Genomic DNA, 12,190 nt, shown 5'->3' on the forward strand with positions numbered 1-12,190 from the left:
TTTCAAACAAACTTTGACATCAACGTTTAAGCAATAAAGACAACACTGAAAACGACCACTAAATATCCATATATCATTTATTAATTTCTTTATAAACTTGTATTTGCGATGGTAAAAATGCAGTCTTCTCGACAATCTTGACCAGTGTTTCATTTTAGACAAATTGTTGAGTTGTGTTGACATCGATGTGTGAATGTTTCTGTGAAACAGTTTGGAATAATTAATTTTCCTCCTGCAAATGACAATTTACGGTCCTTTTTTTTTGACTTCATACACTTCATGCAGATGTATTGGCAGATAACTTCTCAATAATTCATACAACAAGCACATACTGTGGAACTGAACAAATGGACTGCGTTTGGCAAAATCTGAAGTTTCTAATCTTGTCTTGATAAATACTGTCTGGCCTAACCATGGCTTAATTTCTTCATTTGAGGTCCATCTGAGCTGAAAAGTGTAGGCAGAGAATTGAGCTCCAACTTGGACTTTTGGTGAGGGGGTGGAAATTCTCACAACAGCTGAAGTTGTGTAACCAAACACAAAAAACACTAAACCACTTCCTCTAATGTAGAAACAATCCAGAGTTTGAGGCGCTGCTATATTTAAGGCTGCTCCAGTTTACGCCTCGGCTAACACGAGGCTTAACAAAAAAAAAAAAAAAAAAAAACAGGGCATGTGGGAAGAGAGGAACTATTGAGCTACCTTCCAAAAACCAACCACTAGAATGAAATCAAAGCCTGACGATGACAATATCTCACCACCGTACAGTACACCTTCTAAAACTGTTCTCCCCTGTCTTTTACTGAACTCTAAACATCAGTTTTTCTGATATTTGCTCTTTAACTTGAATTTCTAAAAGCCTGCGCACTCTGCTGTCGCTGTTTTTGGAGAGGGACGCGTCTGGATGAATTTTCAAACAGGATCTGCATCAAGGATTTCAGCGGCAGCTTAGTTTTGACTGACTTCAGCAGATTCTCATTCGTTCTCTGTGTGTCTGCCATGTTGAAGACGTCTCCACCTGTGTACTTAAAATTATCAGTCCAAGTTTCTATTAATTAAAGAAAACCTCTTAACAGGTTTCTTCTTCTTATATTAATGACATTAACATGGCTTTAGCACAGTTTAGCATTGTTACTAATGTTGAATGGACACAAACTGTTTCTGTGAATTGCAGGTATGTAACAGGTAACTGACCTGACATGTCAACTAAACAAATAACAATGAATGCAAAATTTGTTCACTTGTTTCAGTATCTGAAAAAAAAGGTGCCTAAAATGAAAGTCTGCAAAATGATGAGAAAACATGCAAAAACATGACTTTCTTTAGCAACTCGCAAATAAAATTATTCTAGTTCCCGTTTTCCTGCCTGAATTTTTGATTGAAGCAGTTTTGAGTGTTACTTTCTCAAAAAAAAAAAAGGGAAAGTGAAAAGAAACTAATACTCATATCAGATTCCAACTATGTTGACTATGTTGATTAGTCAAGTCACAAAATGCCTTTGATCTGGTAATCGCAAGGCTTTTTCCATGGTGAGGACACGGGTGCTTCTGGCAGTATCCTGAGTCACAAGTCTGTGTTATCCTCGCAACACTCTGTTCTGTAGCATTGTCCATAAACACCCCCACTGCCTTTCTTCAACACAGGACCAGCATATTTGAAATGGAGAAAGGGAGTTGTGAGACTGCACAGGTCAGCAGCCATCTCAGTCTTCTTTTAGCATGTGGAGGGGAGCAGGCAGAGTGGGAGAGGTGCTCAAACTAGCAGGTATTTAGTTAGTAAGCACCAGCTGCTCCACGGGGCAGGCTGGCAGAGCCTCATGTCTGTCTTTAACTGCCCTCACTCCGTCTGGCTTCCTCTCACTGCTGCTGCTCCTCTTCCTCCTGGGCTGGAGCCTGGGCTTGTGTTTCTTCTTGACCCTGCGGCTCGGCCGGGGCTTGCGACTGTTCCTGAGCTGGTCTAGGTGGGGGTGCCGGGGTAGGGGCAGGGGCAGGGGCAGGTGGGCGAGGGGGAACTATGATTTGGTGTTGGCGCTGTCTGTAGGCGATGACTGTGCCTAACAGCAGGGCGATGACGGTCATGAGGTAGAGGTCCCACTCCGGGCCCAGAATCTGGTCCAGGTCCACCTGAGAAATCAGCTCCTTCAACTGACAGGAGCCAAAGCCAAATGGGGAGAGGATGGAGGACAAAGACGCATATGATTAATTTCAGTTCCCTCTATTAAAGCTTTTAATTTGGATGAATTACAATCTTGAGTTTCTATTTGGAAGCCAAATTGTCACAACGCCAGCTGGAGAGTTTAACAAGCAGTACTCACGTTAAGATCCTGCAGGTACTGCAGAGTGTAAATCAGACCCAGCTTGCACAAGGCCAGAAAAACTGGGACCTGGGCATCAGGACTGGCTTCAGCTGCCATGTCGTAGAAACGCTTGGCTAAATGGATGTCCTGCGGAGCCAAATGAAACAATTCTGAATCACACATCTTTTCAATTTGACATGAGCAAATGCATTAACTGTATTCACCAGTGAAACTCCATGCCCACCTGTTTGATGCCAAGGCCTTTCTCATGCATGTAACCCAAGTTAAACATCGCCTGGGCACTGTGCTGCTGCTCTGATGCCAGTCTGTAGTGGATGACGGCTGTCTCATAGTCCACATCTGTTCCGTAGCCGTAGAAGTGGTAGTCCCCTAGTTTTATCCTTGCCACAGTGTAACCTGGGAATGACAATTACATATGTCAGCTTCCATTCTTAGCAGATGGTTAGGTTTTAAGGAGCCAAATTCAACTTGTTTTCTTTTGTAAAACAAACATAGATGGATTCCCAATATGTTAAATGCTAAAAATAAATCCAGCACAGAAATAAAATGGATGAGGGACAGTGTGTACCGACTCACCTTGTGCTGCAGCTCTTGTCCAGTGCAGCAAAGCACGAGGGTAGGTCTCATTCTCACTGAAAATCTTTGCTCCTTCTGTTTGTTACAATCCATACAACAAGACAACAACAAAAAACATCCAAAAGGTAAGCAGGTTTTTTTTTTTTTTTTTTTACTAAAATTGGTGGATTATAATTTTGGGAAAATGTACATAATAAAACATACAAGCATTTTTCCCAACATGTTTTCACTAAATCAGGGTTGCTTTTGTTTACCAAGAAGCAAACCAATTGTGATTAAACTGAGGCAAAGACTTACTTAAATATGAACTGTGCCTACTGCCACTTGTTATATTTCAGGGAAATAAGTGTAGATACTATTAACATAAATATTCCTTGTTAGATCACCAAAAGGTCACACAGAAGAATAAGGAAACTAGACAACCATATGTATGTATATATATGCTATCATATTTACATACAGTTTAACTGTCTTCCACAGGGTCAGAGAGTTTTTTTTGTAATAGCGACACAAAGACTATAAAGAGTTTTTTTGTTGTTTTTTTTTAAAGACACTAATATATACTAATGTCGTGTTTTTCTTACTCTGGTCCAGAACGAAGGCCACATTGCTCTGGGCCACCTCATAGCCCTGCTCAGCCAGCAGCAGATACTGGACCAGCGCAGCATCCGTCTCACCCTCCTTAAAGCTGCTGTAGGCCGTCATGAGACGCTCTGACCAGCGGCCGCGCTCACACACATTCTTGAAAAGCTGCAAAGAAGATACAGGCACACAATGTGTCACTTTACTACTTCCAAAACCATACAAGAGTGTAAAGAAAGACAGCTCGAAGGGGACTAAAAATGAATGATAACTGTTCAACTCAAATGACAGGCAACATACGCAGCATATGGGCTTCTAGGGATGTCACGAAAACCTTACTTTTCGGATACTTTCGTGACCAAGTCAATAAGAACATTCTGATAACAAGAAGGTACTCGTTTTTCTACAGTACAGTAGGTACCCAGTATGCAATTCTTCCGGACCTGACAGCGCAGCATATAAGCCTACAAATACTCCAGTAGGCTGTTGAATGCCACAAGAAGAAGAACATGTCGGAGATGGCGACAAGTGCAGAGGTACAGGTGATTTACTCGCAAAACTTTCGTATCTAGCGCTCCTTCTCAACTCTCCATCTGTGTCTCTGTCGCTGTGCTGTGTGTTTGTACAGTGAAAACACCACCACGGGTGGTGCTGAGCTCCTGGTCAGATGTGAGAAAGAGAGCGATGGGAAGCCACACACTCGCCAAACCACCAACAAAAAGAAAATAAGAGTGATTTATTAATGGAATCGGCGCAAACACACATTTCTGGTATCGTGACATCCCTGTGGGCTTAAATGGATGAGTGATTCCTGAATCACAGGAGAGAAACGTTTTCAATTCTCCTCAATTTAACATAATAGAGAGAATGGAGAAGCAGCTCCTGGGTGCCTTACCTCCACAGCAGTGTGACAGGAGCGCATCACACCAGTACCAGTAGCATGCATCTGGGCCAAGTTGTAGAAGGCCAGGATGTGGCCTGCCTGTGAGGCCAGGTTGAAGAATTTAAGTGCCTGCTTGTAATCCCGCTTCACACCAATGCCATCTGAGGAATGACAGGAAGAAGAGAGAGAAATACATTTTTTTAAATGGAGGAGAAAATTAGTATTCTAGTCAACAGAAATGAAAATGATGTAAAGGGAGAGACTGATTGAGGGATAGTGAAAGAAACAAATTATTCAAATCTTCAAATGCAGGAATGAGATTTACCAGAAAGACAACAAGGAGAAAGGATGCTATGTACCACAAGCACACACCATGCACAGATGTACACACACAGATTCAGCTCTCAGCACTCACTGTAATACATGGTGCCCAGCTGGAGTTGTCCATCCACCCAGCCCTGCTCTGCTGCCTTCTGGAAGTATTTCAGTGCCAGCTCATAGTTCTGAAGACACAAACACACAACTTTCAAATGGCCACTCATCTCATTTCAGCATGAGTGACATGCTTGCTATCAAAATGAAACCCTCGTACGCCAAACCCCATTGAGATTTACATTTCACCTTACTTTTAATTTCATAATATTCTAAATCCTAGTGCCAAAAAGAGTAGCTGCCAAGTTAGCAAGACAGAGCAAGCTGCAAATTAAAATGGGTCTGAGAGGGTGTATCTTAAAACTTAGACATGATTTTAAAAAAGGATTGTAAATTGTAAAGGTTTCTTACCACTGGGACACCTCTTCCATATAGATAGGCCATACCCAGGCCACTCTGCCCCACTGGATTACCCTGGATAAAGAAAGCAAGTAAATGAGAAGGATAGTGAATGACAACTGAATAACACATCAGCAAAGAGGTAAAAACTATTTCACTCTAGAGTGCTGCTTTCTCTTAAAGAATAACTGTGTTGATAAATGCTGATACAAATATACAGCTTAATTCTTACCAGGTCAGAGGCCTTCTTAAAGTACTGCAGGGCTGTCTCGTTGTTCTGAGGGAGATAGTCGCTGCCTTCCGAGTACATCTGAGGACAGAAGGAGTAAAACAGTCTCTTAGAAACCAAGAACTTGATGCAGTGCCTCAAATACAAATGCACTCCACCTCCCTCTATTAAAACAGCAATGCCAAATCATTGGGTTGATTTATTTTGGATTCAGTTTAGACCATCTCTCTTTAACTCACTGACTGCTTCTTAGAAGTGCTGACACAGTATGGGCACCACAATTATAATGTTTACAAACAGAAGTGAAACGGATGGGCAACAAGAAACTATTTGAATATATTGAACTAGTTGGTTTGGTAAGGGACAATATCCAGCAAGCTAGTAATTGTTAAACAAAAAAAAAGAAGAAAGAACTGTAATAAAACTGTCTCATTAGAAATAAATCAGTTTCCACCACATTCTGACATCTCACTCACCTTGCCGAGGAAAGCCATAGCATGTGTATTCCCTGCGTTTGCAGCCTGGGTGAAGTAGTCATACGCCCTCTGTTGGATGGGAAGCATCATTAATACATTTACTGGTGCAAATTACAATCACAAGAATACAATACCTCTTTGAATAAAAGGGTCACCTGATGATTCTGTTCTACTCCACGTCCTCCATGCAGGTGTAGCTGACCTAACCCCACCTGTCAGGGGAAATAAAGAGCTCGGTTCACCTCCATGACACAAAATTAGAATTATAAATATAACTGATTACTTAACGTTCACACAATGACGTATTGGCTTCCTCTAATTACATAAATGTAATATACCTGAGATATTTGCAATGAGATTATGACTGTTGTCAACTGTTGCTTTCCCTTCATGCTACGTCTATTATTATCTTCCTGACCATAAGACAGATTTGATGACAACTGAAACGTAGCAGAAAATATGCTGTAACCAAGTCACAACTACTAGTGAAAATTCTATGTTGACCTATGAAAATGGAAAACACATTTTACTCATTCTTATGTAACATTTGGCTGTGAGGCAGCACAATGAGGTCTGTTTGCTATGACATAATAACACGTTTTATAATATATATATATATATATATATATATATATATATATATATATATATATATATATATATATATATATATAAATGAAGTTCTATAAATAAATTGTAACAGATTTTCTATATCTTTTATTTTAAAAAAAAACTGTCCCTGATCTGCAAAAACAGGTTGTAATGTAAAAATAAATTGTTGCTCCACTGAACAAAAGACATTGATTAATGAGGACACTATTTACCTGAGCTTGTACATCTCCTTTCTCAGCTAGAAACTGATAATACTGGATCAAGTCCTCCTCCAACATCCCACTGGTAGATCCCGGGTTCTCCACCTCATCCAGCAGCCTGATCCTCTGCACCGCTGAGCCCCCTGTTAGGGACACATCGCTGGCCACTGGAGGTGGTGAGGGAGTACAGAGTGGAGCAGAAGTAGATGGAAAAGAGGGAATTTTGATCAGGTTATTTGCTCAAGAAGAACCAGAACATCACATCTGAATATTGTATCTTAAAAATGCAGTAAATGCTCACCCTGATTTGCCACAAGCCTGTAGTGTGTTAGTGCAGACTCACAACTCTGGGGAACACCAACACCTCCCCAGTATCTGTATCCCTAATGAAACAATAAGAGAAAATATTGCTTTTTTTTTTTTAATACTTTAGAAGTAACGTGACTGTGTCATTGCTCCACTGACAGACAAATGAACTCACCAGAATCATATGAGCTACCAAGTTTCCACCTAGTGCCCCAAAGGTGTAGTAAACCAAGGCCTGAAAAATGGAGAGTTTAGGTAACAGTTGTTTAGAAAGGAGACATTATATACATTATTTTTGCAAAACGTTTTTGTCCAAAGTAACTTACAATATGGGCATTTTAGTGAGACACTATTTCAATCATACAGAATAAAAAAGTACCTTTGCCTGACTCGAGTTAACTCCAAGTCCTGCTGCGTACAGAAAGCCAAGAGCCTATGGAAAAGCAAAGAAAGCCCAGTGTTACACAAGAGATTATATAAATACAAATAATCAGCCCATTTAATAAGATGTCAGGTCAAAATGTTTTCCACACTTTTTGGATGAGATCTTTACCGTCTGAGCTTTAGGTGAGCCCTCTATTGCAAGCTTCTCAAACATTTCTTTGGCCTTGGTGACATTCTGGTTCATATAGTCTCCAAACAGCATGGCATACGCCACCTTCTCCATGGCTTTCTGGTGGCCCTTCTCTGCTACTTTCAGTAGCTTTTCATATAATCTGAGAGAGTGGTTGGATAAGCAGAAGTGGCGCATGAGAGGTCAACTTGACACAGGCGTAATAAAATTGATGTGTACATAACAAACAGTATGACACCTAGAGCAAATAATGATGTGCTGAGCAAAGTCACATGGAAATAAAGCACACATAAAATAGATATAGCCATACCAAAACTAAATTTACAGTCAGCTCAAATAATGCCATCTGCTAAACAAGAGTAAACAAGAAGCTTTAGGCCACATGATAAGATGACTGTCCACACAGAAGGCTTGACTGGCTCTTGGTAAGTTTTAATTTGCAGTGTTTCAAAACAAACAATGAGACATCTTGTGTGAGCTGGCTGGTATTCAGTCCTGATGGTTGAAATAAAAAAATAGAGTAAAGATCTGCCATTGTCAGTGTGGTGGGGTCTATGCTGCTAAAGCCATATATAAAAGATAAGATCTAAGATTTCATGAACAAAATGACACCATTTTTGTCATAATGCCATTTGTTACCTACAAATCCAAATGCTGTTTAAAACAATACAGAGAAGTTCAACGCAGAAAATTTGCTGATAGAAAACCAATGAAACTAATCAGAAGGAAGTAACTCACTCTTTCTTCTGGGTTTTCCTGGTGGTGGCATTGAGCATGTGCAGGACAGTCTGATACTGCTCCTCAGCCTCCTCCGCCTGCAGTCTCTGCTGTGCCTGCTCCTCCGCTAAGGGAAAAAGAGAAGATACAGATTAAGAAATTAAAAAGGATTGTAAAACTGGCAGCAGAGGGGGCAATAGCAATTTTGGAAGTGAAACCATGCTCACAGTCTAGTTTCAGAAGCTGTTGAGGCTTTGATGAACAATTTATCTTTATTTACTGACTTTGTGGGAAATGAGCCAAGCATATTGAAAAAGGTTTATCCAACCATTTAAGCAAATAAAGTATTATAGGCTGATGAATGGCTGCATTTTGGCTTAAAAAAAAGATGATAATAATGATAATAATGATAATAATAACAACAACAACAACAACAGCCACATTTGCTTTGGGGAAATGTTTAGATTATGATAGTGAAGGTATTAAGTTGAAGACTTACTCTCACAGAAACCCCACTTCTTCTCCTGGTCATAGTCGTAGGTTGTGGCGCACCACAGCCGTCCATCCCCCCGTCCATCAGTGGTACAGTCCAAGTATTCCTTCCCCTGAAAGAGGAAGGGGAAGATGCAGGGCTCTCCATGGGCTGTACCTCCATTCACAACAGGAACTGTATCAAAAAACAGAACAAAAACACATAAATATATCAGATCATACAAATACTAAAAACAATAAAGTATATAAGTAATAACTGGATATAGTATGATAACATGGAGAAAGTGTTACCATATCCAATGTAATCTGTTTTTTCCCCGAAGAAACAGTAGTTCAGGATTTACAACTTGATATTAAACATACAAAGTCTGTTCGTTTTAATAAATGTCAGTAAATCTCCATCTTCATACAAGCTCAATGTTATATGACAGCTGGAAATAGACTAACAATCCTCAAGTAAAATGATGCAACTGTCTGCAAGAGGGGCCACAGGTGCAAAGCGCTGTTAATTTCTCATGGGGTTTAACCGTTTATCCAATCTGGCACTGCTCTGAAACCACACACGTCTTTGCTCAGAGTCAGCAAAACTGAAAGGAGGACAAGACTCAACGAAGCTTACAAAATAAGACAAGACAGACTTCATTCTCTAAAACAGATGTCATTTGAGACAAGGTAAATCTTAAGGTCTTAAATAACTCATATGGAGCTAAAGTACTTTGGAACATCTAAGCATTTAAAATAGTTCAGCTGATACAATAACACACCTGGGTTACCTGCTTCTCATGGTTGATATAGATAAGATAACTCACCATTTTATTTTAAAAATAAGTTCATAACCAGTCGTTTTTAAGAAATGTTAAGATGTAGTGTGCACAGATGGATGATTTAATATATTATAGATCTGATCTAACAAAATCTAACTGACATCACTATTGTTACCAACAAAAAACAGCAGTTCTGACTCTTCAAAGTAATTTTTTCTAGTAAAGTTCATTAAAACTTTACAAACATACTTTGGCTTTCATAGAACATAAAGTGTATCAATAGTTCTGCAAAATAATTATAGATAAATGATTTCATCCCTCTTTACAATAGTTAGATGTTACATTTGAAACTGCAGTGTCCAAGCTGTTAACACAGATATTTGAAGCCTTACAGGATAAATGAAATAATCAGCTGTCATAATCCTATTTTAGTAGTGTCATAGTGGGTGTCCCCATACAAGTGCTTATTTTAAGAAGCATATGAAAGCCACATTTTCTAGTGTAAAGTTTCATAGCTATTCCACTGCTTCATCCATGTCTGGCTTTAATTGGACAGGAAAAAACATCTCTCAAAAGGCAGTCTGCTATCAGTAACACACAGTATGCCAGCTCATGATCTCTGTCTCACACAGGCAATTGGAGACACATACATAAGCCAAGAAAACAAACCAGGAAAAGCAGAGCATGTGTTCTGTAGTTAAAACACAGAAGCTCAAAACTCAATTCACAACATTAAATGCATTCAACTAACAATTAGACAAGGAGTGCATGCTCAAAGTTAACTAACTAACCAGTTATCCTGTGGGTCTTTTTTCTGGCTGCTCACTGTTTGAGCTAAAACTTCCTCCTTACCCTCTTTAGATTTCTCCTCAACTGGGGAAGGCTGTTCAGGCAGGTCCTCCTTCTCCTCTCCCTCCAGTCCATTGTCAGGTGTCTGTTTCACCTCTTCTGGCTGGGAGACTTCGTGACCAGAGGTCACAGAAGCACCAGCCACAATTCCTGACGCCAGACGAACGTCTTCCTCTTCAGAGTCTGGGTCATGGTACGACTGAAGCGATAAGATAAGTTATTGTAAAGGAACAGATGAAAAGTGGGAATCACATTGGACATTGAAATAGGTTGAATACAGCTGATTAAGTCAAAAGTTATGGATGGCTATTTTACAGAACATTTAGGATATGAGTTGTAAACTTAACAGTGATTTATATCTCGCAAAAGTCTTGCAACACAGTAATTGGCTTTAAAATTTCTTCTTGAAATATAAACTTTTAAATAATGTTTTATAAGAAAGGACATTGTTTTGAGTCATTTGGAAAATATAAATCACACAGTTAATAGTTTTTTGGAGTCAACACCTGGACAGAATAGATCTATTTTTTCTTCTTACTGGTAACTTTAAACATAACAATTCTGATTAAATACTTCCTCCTAAAAATGTACCAAAGCATGTGGTTATTAGCTTGGACATGTTTAAATTTACCTATCTCTGTTTCAGTGTCAACATATCATGAATACCCTGAAATAACACACAGTAAAATGTGATAAGATTCAACCCATGAACGATACTGGGTAGCAGATAACATGGCATGCATAAAATGATACCAAAACCCATTTGTATAGTTTTCTACTTCCCATCACATTTGCATTTCTAATGAAGTCGAGTCAATATTCAACAGGGTCTGATATGCGAACTTGAAGACCAACATCAAACAGCTCATGGCGTACCTTCAGCTCTGGTCCGTCATTACCGTGCTGCTCTTCATCTAAAAAATAATAACATCACAAAATACAGTGTTAACTTGAGACTGACGAAGCTGTTCGCTAAATATGAGCAGCTACCTGCAACAGTTTAACACACAGACACTTCAGGTACTAACCAATTATACAAGAAAACACACATACGTACCAGCTGTTATTCCTTTGACGAAGACAACCAGCAGGATGGTGATAAGATAAAACGTTCTTGCGGTCTTTAAATGCCTCTTATAGCCCATTGTTGACGAGCTAACAGTCTGCTAGCTGTAGCTGTGGCTATTTCTATCAGCAAACATTCAGTTGCAGTGGAGGCGCACTGTGACTCGTAGCATAAATAAACTCACACACACACACGCTCACTAAAACGTAGCCGTATTTTCTCTGTATAACAACGTGGTGAATTGTAGCTACTGTAGCTGTCAGACAAGCTAACGAACTCCAATGCAAAGCTACGCTAGCAGAGTAGTACCTGGCTCAATTGACGTTCAGATAGCTAACAAGCTAGTGTTACACTGCCACACAGCACAACCAAACAGCGCAATATCTGCGAGAGAGGCAACACCCCGGTCAAATAAATGGCTTCCGAGTAGCTCTCGGTACTTCAAAATATCCGAGTTTACCGGCAAAAACGGTAAATCTTTAGCCTTTATATTAACCAGATACTACTTAGCTACCCTAAGCCCCTACTACTGATCGACACTTCCTATTCTCGCAGCTCGACCAATCACAGCGCGCGTAGTTTGACAGTAGCCAATGAGCGGGGAGCAAAGATGCGTTAGCGAATCAGGTGCGTACACAATTATATTTCTAGCTGACGGGTTTGTCCACGACACCAAAACACGTTATGAAGATAATAGTCACAGGAGTACCACACACATAAAGAAAAATAAAATCACAAATATATATATATATTTATCAAATGTGACAGAAATGTGT

At 39.7% G+C, this 12,190-nt stretch overlaps 1 protein-coding gene across 1 annotated transcript; it reads right to left on the reverse strand.

The window, feature by feature from the left end:
• Window positions 1-59: 59 nt before the first annotated feature.
• sel1l (SEL1L adaptor subunit of ERAD E3 ubiquitin ligase) lies at window positions 60-11,973 on the reverse strand. The gene is made up of 21 exons (XM_051408493.1): window positions 11,406-11,973; window positions 11,225-11,262; window positions 10,352-10,547; window positions 8,743-8,910; window positions 8,265-8,370; window positions 7,506-7,668; window positions 7,332-7,385; window positions 7,128-7,187; window positions 6,948-7,029; window positions 6,659-6,813; window positions 5,990-6,046; window positions 5,835-5,903; window positions 5,362-5,439; window positions 5,142-5,204; window positions 4,774-4,861; window positions 4,371-4,519; window positions 3,478-3,643; window positions 2,894-2,968; window positions 2,541-2,713; window positions 2,315-2,443; window positions 60-2,144 (listed from the first exon to the last, which is right to left on the reverse strand). The coding sequence occupies exons 1-21, from the start codon at window positions 11,491-11,493 to the stop codon at window positions 1,857-1,859; spliced, it is 2,445 nt and encodes an 814-aa protein (XP_051264453.1). The 5' UTR covers window positions 11,494-11,973; the 3' UTR covers window positions 60-1,856.
• Between the last annotated feature and the right edge of the window lie 217 nt (window positions 11,974-12,190).

This window comes from Dicentrarchus labrax, unplaced genomic scaffold, assembly GCF_905237075.1.
Source record: "Dicentrarchus labrax unplaced genomic scaffold, dlabrax2021, whole genome shotgun sequence".
NCBI lineage: Eukaryota > Metazoa > Chordata > Actinopteri > Moronidae > Dicentrarchus > Dicentrarchus labrax.